Genomic DNA, 11,134 nt, shown 5'->3' with positions numbered 1-11,134 from the left:
ATACTTTAGTCAAAGCGAAGGAGGCTGGGAATACGTCCTCTCCAGAAGTTGGGTCCAAGAACTAAGAGAAGGTCGGAACAGGATTATTATTATTTTTTGTTGTTTCTAATAAGCATCCGCTAAAAAAGTATTCAAAACAGGAGAAAAAAAAAATCTATATGAAATTTAGTATTTCTGTTAAATCCGTTTTAGATCTAAAGAGATCCCCCAAACGCAACGATATTAAACTGTGCTTCGGAATGAACCATTACCAACTACCCGGGCATTACTGGTTATCTTAACGACACGAAATAATGACTCGATAGATCGTTTTTAGCTTCATACAATAACGTTCAAATGTTTGGGGTCACTTAGAAATGGTTTTCAAAGAAAACTTTGTCCATAAAAGTAAAATGAATGAGAAATCCAGCACAGACGGGGTTAATTTTGTAAATAACTATTGTAGCTGGAAACGGCTGATTTTTAATAGAATCTCTTCATAGGCATACAGAGGCCCTTTATCACTCCCATCACTCCTGGGTTCCAATGGCCCTCTATCACTCCCATCACTCCTGTGTTCCAATGGCCCTTTATCACTCCCATCACTCCTGGGCTCCAACGGCCCTCTATCACTCCCATCACTCCTGGGTTCCAATGGCCCTTTATCACTCCCATCACTCCTGTGTTCCAATGGCCCTTTATCACTCCCATCACTCCTGGGCTCCAACGGCCCTCTATCACTCCCATCACTCCTGGGTTCCAATGGCCCTCTATCACTCCCATCATTCCTGTGTTCCAATAGCACGTTGTGTTCGCTGATCCAAGTTTAAGTTTAAAAGGCCAATTGATGGTTAGAAAACCCTTTTTGCAATTATGTTACAGACAGAAATGTCCTTGTTTTTCCATGAAAACAGCTCAGTGACCCCAAACTTTTGAACGGTAGCGCCTCTCTTTCACTTGGCTAATAACAGAACATGTTCTCTTCATACAATTATTACACAATCATTGCAGAAAACGTCGCTTCTCACACAAAATAAACACAGGACGTCCTGTATACGGAAAATAGACAATGAAGAAATGGGCTGCTCTTTAATGGTCTCTCTTGTCTGTTCCCAGAAGCAAATAACATCGAAGAGACCGAAAATCAAATAGTGCAAGCGAAGCCGCCGGGATCCCCCCCTGCCCCCCCCAGGTCTCCTTCCTAATATTCCCACTCGTCGGTTTTCATGTCCAGATATCCGAGAATGTTATTCGCGAATTTCACCGCTTGCTTTCTCGCCGCTTTTGACCTTTCGTCTCCTTGAGAGTCGATGGCGTCGAGAGCGAGCAACTGTTTGGTGATGAGCTCCTCCAATATCATGTAATTCTTATCGGCCCGTTTCCCGTCGAAGGAGAGGACCTCTTTCTGCAGCTCTGACAGTTTGCCCAGAACGTTCCAGACGGCTGCGTGCGAGGCATGTTCCGCGTTTGACCGGTCGCCGGCGCTCTGCCGTCTTTCGAGGGCCTCCTTGAGGTCGACGTACATGATAAGAGCTTGAACTTCAACCACGGCTCTCCTCCTGGCTTCGCGGATGCAAGGGTTCCTCCCGGGACTCACCTCGTCCAGCTGGGTGATGAGACTCTGCAGCTCGGACTTGACGCCCATGTGAACGTCACACATGCTTTGGGGCCTTTCCGAAATAGTCGTCTTTATCTCGGTCATCCTTCTGCGGATCTCCTCGATCTTCACTATGGACTGGTTTTGGGCCAGGTCGTAGGCGCTCGTCATTTCCGCTTCCTCCTCCTGGTCCAGATACTTCAGCAAGCCGTTGATTTCCTCGACCACCTCCTTCCTGTAGTTCCTCACGTCCGCGTGGCCCGAGACGTCGAGGGCGTCCAAATCCGCCGTCAGTCCGGTGAGCACGCAGGACAGGTGTTTGTACGTCTCGTTATCGTTCACGCCGACCAGAAGTCTTATGAGGCTCCATCGCGCTTTGCTCACCTCGCACATGACGGAGTTGATCTTGCAGACGGACGGATGCGCCTCGGTCGACAGCGGAAGCGGCAGTATTTGTTGCTTTAAGCAGTTTTCTAAGATTTCCTGAACGCAGAGGACTTTGGTTAGGGTGCGGTACCTCGCTTTCCGCAGCGGAACCTTCCCCTCGGTTTTCACCTGCGTCAGTCTCATCAGAACGTTCTGAATCCCTTCCTCGAACTCGTCCGTCACGCCCTTCCCGCTCCCGTAGCACGGCGTCATCTGCTGCGCCACCAGAGTCTGCGCCTCTCTGAAGATGTTCTCGATCTCCAGGCGGCACGGGTGGTTGGCGTTCTGCTCCAATTCCCTCAGGACTCTCTCGGTTTCCTCCGTCACTCGTTTCCTCGCCTGCAGGATCTGGCTTTTTCCTTCCGTGTCGACGGATTCGATATCGAAAAGCTGCTTCAGCAAAGCCCTCTCCAGCTTTCTGTACTCGGGGTCGTTTTTGAGTCCGCTGAAAGTTGCCACTTTCTTCTCGAGGTCTTTGACTTTCTTCTGTATCTCCTGAAGAGCGCTTACGGAGGCATGTTGGTTACCCATAGCCATGCTCATCAAGGTTTACGTTTACATCCAACCAGGGCTGAGAATGAAAAAGAACAAGACGATTATTTCACATACATATCCTTGGAGATGAGATGTTAGAAACAGAATCTGCCGGCAGATCGGCCCCATCCGGCCCCCCGTCTACTCTGCCCGTTTCTCCTGCTGTCAAGACTCAGACCTTAATCAGTCGCTGGTCGCGTCTTAGATTCAAGATCCATATGCCTATCCCTATACACATTATCGGGGCTTTTAGGGCTGTAGAACCCTGAGGTACCCTCATTCCCAGCAAACACTCCGAGCTCCTGGAAAAGAGGGGGCATCAGGGGAGGAAAAAGGGCCGACGAGAATACCCCTCTGTAAGGATACACCGTTAATCCGTAGGTCTTTCGCAAACACACATCACAAGCGTTCGTTCTTAATCCTCCGCATCATGGAAAGTATATGAGAGCAAATCCCGAGAGCAGCTGTCTCTCCGACAAGCCCCGGCACGCGTGGGTTTAATACACCTCCGTTACCGGGGCATTTAGCCGGACCCGGCTCAGACATACGGGCTCCGGGCCGCCAGTAACAAGGACAGAACTTTACGGCTCAATAAATCAGGATCATCCGGTTTGTGTTTATTAAGCAATAAAAATAAAGTCCGGCTCCGATCACTTACCTAGAAAGGTGTGAGAGACGCCCCGGCTGGGGGGAGAGCGCAGGAGGGGTTACCTGGGGAGCGCGAGGCGGAAGCTGGGAGAAGCCGGGGTATTATTTCTGGTCTGTGGGTGTTGGGAGAGGTTGGTGTTTATCTTGGGTGGAGTGATGAGCGAGGCATGCGGTATGTGCTCTCGGGGAGGGACTTCAGCTTGGAAGTGCTCGGAGTCGGAGTGAACACTTGGATGAGTGTTGCCGATTGCTTTATAGGTAGAGGGTAACAGGTGTGATGGCTCCTCTGTGGATCCCAGCTGCGGGGGGGATTTATATGATGGCGCTCCCTCCGTCTCAGATACCGGGTGGCTCTTCGTGGAGATCTTTCGCTCTCTTCTCTCTTATTTCTGTCCCTGTCTATGAGAGCTGCTGAGGTCTCGCTGCAGGCGCTGTCTGTCTCGTGCTGTGTGAGAGCGCTGCTCAATATATGTATCTCTATACTATGCGAAACATTCCCCCCGGGGGCTGTCACCACACGCATACATAAACACACACACACACTATACATACATACACACACACACAATATACATACATAAACACACACACAATATACATACATAAACACACACTATACACATACATACACACACACACACACTATACATACATACATACACACACACACACACACACACATATATATACACATACACACACTATACATACATAAACACACACACAATATACATACATAAACACACACACAATATACATACATAAACACACACTATACACATACATACACACACACACACACACACACTATACATACATATATACACACACACACACTATACATACATATATACACACACATACACACACACCTGTCATTGCTGTCTCTCGATGCTGTTATGGGGGTCACCTCTCACCGTTGTGAGGGTCCCCCCCCCTCTCGCCGGTTTGGGGGGACTCTCCCCCCCCTCTCGCCGGTTTGGGGGTACTCTCCCCCCCTCTCGCCGGTTTGGGGGTACTCTCCCCCCCTCTCGCCGGTTTAGGGATCTCTCTCCCCCCTCTCTCGCCGGTTTGGGGGTCTCTCTCCCCCCTCGCTCGCCGGTTTAGGGAACTCTCTCCCCCCTTTCTCGCCGGTTTGGGGATCTCTCTCCCCCCTCTCTCGCCGGTCTGGGGGTGTGTCTCCATGCTGCCGACTGACAGCTGCTCCTCTGACTCACCTCAGACCCCTGGCCCGTAGTCCGGTATGTTGGACACCTGGCAGTCCGCTCCTTTTACTCGGGGGCCCCCGGTCGGCAGGGGCTGAGGGGCGCCGGGCCCTCTAGTTGGCGGGTGATTCCTGCGCACTCCACCGCACTGACAGCTCCTCCGTTGCCATGGCGACACTGGCGCTGACGTCCTGCCGTAAAGTAGCGGCTCGTGCGTATCCCGGAAGAACATGGCGGCTTCCCCGGGGCTCGGGCTCCGTCCTCTGAGAGCGTGGATCCCGCTGACTCGCTGCGCACACACGGCAGCCCCCGAGCCGAGCCCGGCCAAGGTGACCCCCATACCCCGGCAGGGGGCTTTACCCCTAAACGTAAAGGCATGATACGGGACTACAACTCCCATCACCCCGGCCAACAGGGAGCTTCCTGGGGCCATTAAAGGAGCAACATGCAGTTTTTTTACTTTCAATTGATTCTAGTTAAAAAATTACTTTTTAAATCACGTTTTTCTTATTAATAACTTTTTTCACGTCCCAGGTTTTTTTTAAATTGCTTGCATTACTTCCACTGGAAGTCTATCCCATGTATCTACTATTCTTTCTAATTTTTTACTTTAACCCATTTCTCTCAGGTTTTTCCCTGTGTAGAAACTCTTTTTTTTGTCCCCTTTTATATCGTTTTAGACGATAAGCTTCTGCCCTCCGGCCGACTCCAAAAATGACTGGATCGGACCCCCCGACCGGCACTCCAACCTGCGGCCGGTCAGATACTTTATTCCAAAGGACGAATCGAAGCTGGAAAGAAAACTCCGGGCGCTGCGGGAGGAAACACAAGCATGGAACCAGAGATTCTGGGCCAATCAGAACCTGACGTTTCATCAGGTCCGTTTCCTGCTAGCCAATCGTCTCTTCTTAGGTCCGAGCAAAACCTCAGCGGTCCCGTTTTCAGTTGTATTTGGGCAGCAATTGGGGTGGGGGGGGTCTCTAAGGTTTTGGAAGCAAATCAGACTCTAGTATATTTTTGTAAAATGTTTTATGTTTTTTCGTTCCAGGAAAAGGAAGAATTTATCATTGAAAGACTGAACTCTCTGGGGCTCGGGGAGAGAGACGAAGAGGGTGAGAATTTGGGTGAAAAACATCACATTCTGTGTTTTTTTTTTAAATTACCGTATTTCTTGGATTATAAACCGAGGTTTCCTTCTGGAAAGAAAATCATCTGGAAAAACGGCCTCGTCTTATAATCAAAGTTGGTTTTTAATCAGACGTCATATCTGCGGACACACGTGTGTGCGGGTCACGTGTGTTACGTAGCATCACGTGACCCGCCGCTAAGGAACGGTGTCACACATAGCGTTATCGGTCTGCACGCCTCTTGACAGGCTTGTCAGACGGGCAAATCTTTGTGGACTACAAATCTCATGACTCTCAGGCTGCCTTAAGGTTGTCTGAGTATCATGAAGCTGCGCCCGTCACCTCTGAGTGGCTCGCTGATAGGCAGGTGATTAAATTAGCACCCCGCGTTACCCCCAGTCCTACCCCCCTCCCCCAACTACTGTACATACGTGTTTTATTTTCTTTTTTCAATAATATCCTTTTTTGGGGGGTCGTCTTTTAATCGTGCAAATGCCCCGGCGGGCTCCCTATGTGCCCGATCGGAACGGGTGCTGCAGTGTGGGGGCACCGGCTAAATATACCCGCTGCTTGCTTACAAAACATAACGTATGCCATTAGGCAGGTTCCAGGGCCACCCGGTGTAGACAATCTTAAGGAATTTTTTTTTATACTTTGTACTTTCTCGCAAACGCCTGAAGCGTGTCCTGAACTCTGCATGAAAAGACAGCAACGCACGGGTGGGACGCGGCGTCTCGCAGCCTGTATACACCGGTCGGTCTGCGGCTAGACCCCCCGGGGGCCAGAGCGTCGCTAATAAACCCCCCCGCGGGTTACTCGTTATGAAAGCGTTACGATCTTCTCTTTCCTTCGCAGGGCGTAAAAGGACCTTAAATGCAGAAGAAATGGCAACTTTTTACAGGGATTTTCTGAGCAAAAACTTTGAACGCCACGCGCGCTACAACAGGTAGGACCCCCTCCCCCGCCGCTTCCACAAAATCCACGTCGGTTCATGAATTATGGAGTCACGGCAAACGCTGCGTCAGGAAAGTATTTTTGGCATTTATGGGCAGCCGTAATTTAACTGTTTGCGCTTTTTGTGTTTACGGGGTTTATTGATGATATAATGATCTTCAAAATATAAGTACCCTTGTTCTTGGGCAACGAGAACCTTGCTGGGAGGTTTTATTGGGGTCTTTACAGACCCCTCGGCGTCACGGTTCCCCTGATGATGTCACCGAGGGAATGCCCGAGGGACATTTAAATTCCTTCGATATGTATCAGCCTGGGCAGCGCGATCTCCGCTGTCAATGACATTTGGTTGATTTAGTAACCAAAGGGCAATGACTTTTTCACATAGGGCCAGGTCCGGTCGGGTAGCTTTTCTCCCTTCGACAAATGACATCATCGTTTAAAAACGGCCTTGTGTGTTTACCCGGGTTATCTTCGTCTATTAAAATTAGTTTTATGATCCGAAACAAAAGCAGAAGAAATTGGGAAAGGGGGCGATGCTTTTTCTCAGCGCTGTATATATAGCGTGGGTGTGTGAGTGGAAAGTGCAGTGTAGGGGTGTGTGTATGTAATGTGATTTGAATAGCGGGATGAGTGAGCATGTAGCTGCTGTGATTGGCATTGGTGTCCCTCGGCGGTACCGTATTTAACGTTTAATCGGTAAGCGGTCTGATGACTTTATTGTAACTCCTTTCTCGCCTGCCATCCGCAGAGAATGGTACAAACGGAACTTCACCATTACGTTTCTGATGGGGAAAGTCACGTTACTAAGAGCCTGGAAGAAACTCGCATGGAAAAAGCAAGAGGAAGGTCGCTAACAGCCGGACAACGCAAAAAATAGCATGTTTTACGGAAGATACCCTGCTGGGTATACCCCAGCCCTCCATTCTACCCTGTTTCCCGGCAAACCAAAAATGGCCGAATCACGTGGATTAATATAACATGAAGAACGCCATTAATACCAGGGGTGGTAAACATACGCAATGTGTTTTGTTATTAAAATGAATGTGTCATGGCTGACGGTGTAATGCGTCACCTCCACATTCTCACGTTGTCTTATTCATCTCTTCAATGTCATTTGCTTCAAACCTAGACCACGTCATTGATGTCTCTGACAGGGGGCGGCGCCCTGCCCGGACAACTCCCATCAGTAATAGCGATGGTACGATTAACAACCGCATAAAACCACTTATAACGAAGGTACTCCTTTTTGGAGGGCGGGAAGGATCGTTTGTGCGTATAAACCCAGACTGGTGTACAAATTTTCAGTTGTTGAACCAAAAAAACACCTTTATGTTGGTAAAAGGAGAACAATAAATCCGATTAACTTCTGTCTGCAGCGAAGTCTCCACCCCGATAGGAAATACACGATCTGCCCTTTTCTGGGTACCAAATATCTGCTGCCCCACTTAATTTATGAAAGCTTCGCTGACCTCATTATCTGCTAATTATAAAGCCACGGCGTGATTAATTCCACCGCCAGCGTCGTTTATTATTGGCCGGTAATGAGATAAAGCTGTAGAGAAGAGCCCCGGCTGCCCTGCATGATGCATAGTTAAATCAGGGAGGTTTGCTGAAGGTCATCTTATCTACTCCGCTATGTATTTCACGAGAAGATGCCCTTCGTTGTGCGGAATGAATTTAAGGAGTTAAAACCCGCAGCTCTCACTTTATAGCAAGAACCTCAAAGCTTAGTGAATAAGCCCCTTTCTGCCAGATACAAGCCGTAGCGACGCTGATAGCGCAACGCACCGTCCTGTCCGCCATCACAGCCAGCCCGTCACGCTGACATGTAGACGTAACGCGGGTAATGCGTGACGCGGAGGGAAGCCTCCCTAACGAGCGTTAGCTCCGCAGTCCCCGCGTTATTAATGATTGGCGTGTAGCGGCATCTCTCCGGCTGTGGCGCAGCCGCTGGGATTGGACGTCTTCCGTACAGATGTATAGGCGACGTGGCGCAGGTCGTGACGGTCTGTTCTGGTCAGGAAACGTAAATCCGTTGGATCTGAGCTCAGGTTACAGAAGTTCATCGGATTACCGCTGATTACGATGAGGATTCTGGCTACTTCAGCAGCTTCTAATATAAAAAAAAATGTATCCATAACCGCGGTTATACTTAAAGGGCATTTACTACCTCGATACGGCTCGCGGCGGTGTCACGAATGGGAGCGCCCCTTATGTTAAAGCCATTGTCACCTATAGATTTGCGTGCCTTGGGCAATAGTCTAAGTGAAACCTTGCTGCAGGCGCCTAGGGGTTTATCGATGATCAATATTTGATGTATTATAGAGATGTTTCTTTGCTTTAGATCTCGTTACGTATTAATGGGAATAGTCACTGGGGGGGTGGGGGGCTCATCATAAACTGGGATTACTGTCAGGGGGGGTCAGAGGAGCCTTCGAAATGACGCGTGTGATAAGTGAAAACGCTTAGCTCCTTTTATCTCCCCGCCGCGTCACCCAAACAAATTGTCTAACGAGGCCGGTGACGTTCTGCTGCTCGACTTGCATGAAATATTTATGGAGCGCGTTTGATGTCGCCTTGAATGTTTTGTTTTAATGTCTAGGGGAAGAATGGCGATGCCGATTCTGTCTTAGGAGGAAAAAAAACTTTATGGACGCTTAAAAAACAAAAAAAAAAGACATCTCTTTTATCGGATCGGGGAAGCATGGATTGTCGGGGGCGTTTGAGGCGGAAGTCTAAGGTGGTCCGTTGGACTCCCTTGAGCAGAAAGTTGAGGGTCTACAGCTGGCAGCCATAAACCATGGCCGAGACTTCACACCAAACGCGACTCCTTTACGTCGGGTATCAGCGTGATGTCATCCTTAGCCCCTTCACTATTTCATGTCCAAATCAACATGTGGTCGATGGAACCATTAACGGTACTGCTGTACAGCTCTGCCACACCATGCCCGCTTTCATCTGGATCCAACCATGTGAATAAAACGAGGAGCTCTGTAATGTTTGGCCTCCTTGGAAGCAAATCTTAGCGTGTTGGCCCTCCCCTGTTTTACTTGATGGAGCGATAGATCTCCAGCAGGTGACATCATATACCTACGTACTTCCGGGGGGCTAGTAAGAGCGATGAGAGGGCTCATAAAGAATTAGTCCAGCAGCTTTCTGCTGATCCAGAAATGGGCAAAAGGTGGCTCTCTGACACTTTAGTATCTGGATCCATGCTATGCTCCATCTGTAAGCTCACCGGCAGCTGTTTTATTGGGTAGACAGTATAGATTGATACGTTATGTCAGATTTAGTTATTAACCACGTTGTGAGGGAAATTCTCTTAGTTTTGCCTCTTAATTGGCAAATGTTCCCTGTGTCATTTTTTTATGATCTGTCCTCCGATCCGGTATTTAATCGACCGGCTCATTTCGCTCGGTTCCGTTTTACTGTTTATCACAGATAACGATTCCGTGTGACTGATGGATACAAATATTGTTACAGTGAATGTCGCGATAATAAGATGTCGCGATGATAAGATTGATGATTACGGAAATGAGCTAATGCAGACCCCCCGCTGCACTAATTACAAGAGGAAATTGTTAATCTCGCCCCAAAAGTGAATTACAATAAGGACGTCGCTTGCCCAAGAATAACACCGTTCTCTGGCATATACTTGTTCCTCTCTCTTTTGTCTCTCTTCAACTGCATCTCCGCAGACATGGCCTCCCTGTGAAATTCCGCAAAAATGGCAGAGCTTCTGGTGCCCCCCACCGACTGGAGGGTCGGGGAGAGGACGTCACTGGAAGCTCCTCCATTTGGCAGAAGTTCACAGGAAGTTATCGTCGGGCAAAAATGGTAGAGCATTCGGAAACACCCTCTCTCTAGATCCTCCAGTCGGTGGAGAAGACGTCATTGGGAATTCACCGGCAGTGATGCGGACGAAGAAAGAAGACGGAAGACAGAGGAACGAGAAGAGGAAGAAGATGCCACCAAAGAACCAGAGCTGCAAGAAACAGACAGTCAGAAGGTAGGGAGACAGCTCTTAACGGCGGCTGTCCACGGAGCCCCCGCTGTTCCTATGGAAAGTGTTTTCTCTTGTGAGTTGTTCAGTTGGATCATAACCGGAATTTACTCTTTAACCGATCGGTGACAGATACGGCCCCCAGGTCATCAATAGAACGGGTCTATTGCCACCGATCCTTGCCACTGATTGGCTGCTTGAAGCAACCAATGAGCGTCAGGGGAGGATTTCCCACTGAAATAATGAGTACACGGCGTGCAGGGAGACGTGTTCGGCGGAATGCGTCGCCTGCGTGGGAAATAACGGGGAGGCAGGTAAATGCAGGTGTGTGCGAGGGAGGGGGGATTCTGCAGAGCCCCCCCCGTGCTTATGTAAAAGAGACCCCACAAACATTTAAAGGGACCCCACCGCTGTCATATCCAGTAAAGCGCACACAATGGCTGGAGTGTCCCATTATGTGATTGTTGTAAACGCCCCGCCGTTCTCGGTATTTGCTTTTTGACAAACGTGACCCGGGGACAGGGACCCCGCCCGAACACCAGCCTCCTGCCCCCCCGCAGTGACATCTGCCCCGGGCTGCGCTGTCACTTTAACGCCTGACACATTACATCATGGCTCGGCGCGGTGCATTGTGGGCAGGGAGGGGAGAACGCCATTTTCA

The 11,134-nt window shown here is 49.4% G+C and overlaps 2 protein-coding genes across 3 annotated transcripts; one reads left to right on the top strand and one right to left on the bottom strand.

The window, feature by feature from the left end:
• Positions 1 to 1,054: 1,054 nt before the first annotated feature.
• On the bottom strand, positions 1,055 to 4,551 carry BAG5 (BAG cochaperone 5). 2 transcript variants are annotated; one of them, XM_053475244.1, is made up of 2 exons: positions 4,402 to 4,551; positions 1,055 to 2,573 (listed from the first exon to the last, which is right to left on the bottom strand). In XM_053475244.1, the coding sequence occupies exon 2, from the start codon at positions 2,543 to 2,545 to the stop codon at positions 1,181 to 1,183; it is 1,365 nt and encodes a 454-aa protein (XP_053331219.1). In that variant the 5' UTR covers positions 2,546 to 2,573; positions 4,402 to 4,551; the 3' UTR covers positions 1,055 to 1,180. The 2 variants fall into 2 exon arrangements, with proteins under 2 accessions (XP_053331219.1, XP_053331220.1); XM_053475245.1 differs by lacking the exon at positions 4,402 to 4,551 and adding an exon at positions 3,195 to 3,518.
• LOC128504972 (cytochrome c oxidase assembly factor 8) lies at positions 4,532 to 7,565 on the top strand. The gene is made up of 5 exons (XM_053475246.1): positions 4,532 to 4,718; positions 5,070 to 5,267; positions 5,438 to 5,501; positions 6,372 to 6,462; positions 7,219 to 7,565. Exons 1-5 carry the CDS (start codon positions 4,620 to 4,622, stop codon positions 7,322 to 7,324), a joined length of 558 nt encoding a protein of 185 aa, XP_053331221.1. The 5' UTR covers positions 4,532 to 4,619; the 3' UTR covers positions 7,325 to 7,565.
• Positions 7,566 to 11,134: the final 3,569 nt, after the last annotated feature.

This window comes from Spea bombifrons, chromosome 9 (genome assembly GCF_027358695.1).
Source record: "Spea bombifrons isolate aSpeBom1 chromosome 9, aSpeBom1.2.pri, whole genome shotgun sequence".
Taxonomy (NCBI): domain Eukaryota; kingdom Metazoa; phylum Chordata; class Amphibia; order Anura; family Pelobatidae; genus Spea; species Spea bombifrons.
The sequence above is the reverse complement of the archived record's forward strand: the minus strand, read 5'-3'. Positions and strand labels throughout refer to the sequence as shown.

Bases quoted from the DNA above. Each gene is read 5' to 3' on its own strand.
- BAG5 (XM_053475244.1), bottom strand. From the start codon at position 2,545: ATGAGCATGGCTATGGGTAACCAACATGCCTCCGTAAGCGCTCTTCAG.
- LOC128504972 (XM_053475246.1), top strand. From the start codon at position 4,620: ATGGCGGCTTCCCCGGGGCTCGGGCTCCGTCCTCTGAGAGCGTGGATC. The intron at 5,268-5,437 runs GTCCGTTTCCTG...TTTTCGTTCCAG, and splicing joins AGAACCTGACGTTTCATCAG to GAAAAGGAAGAATTTATCAT. The intron at 6,463-7,218 runs GTAGGACCCCCT...TGCCATCCGCAG, and splicing joins CGCCACGCGCGCTACAACAG to AGAATGGTACAAACGGAACT.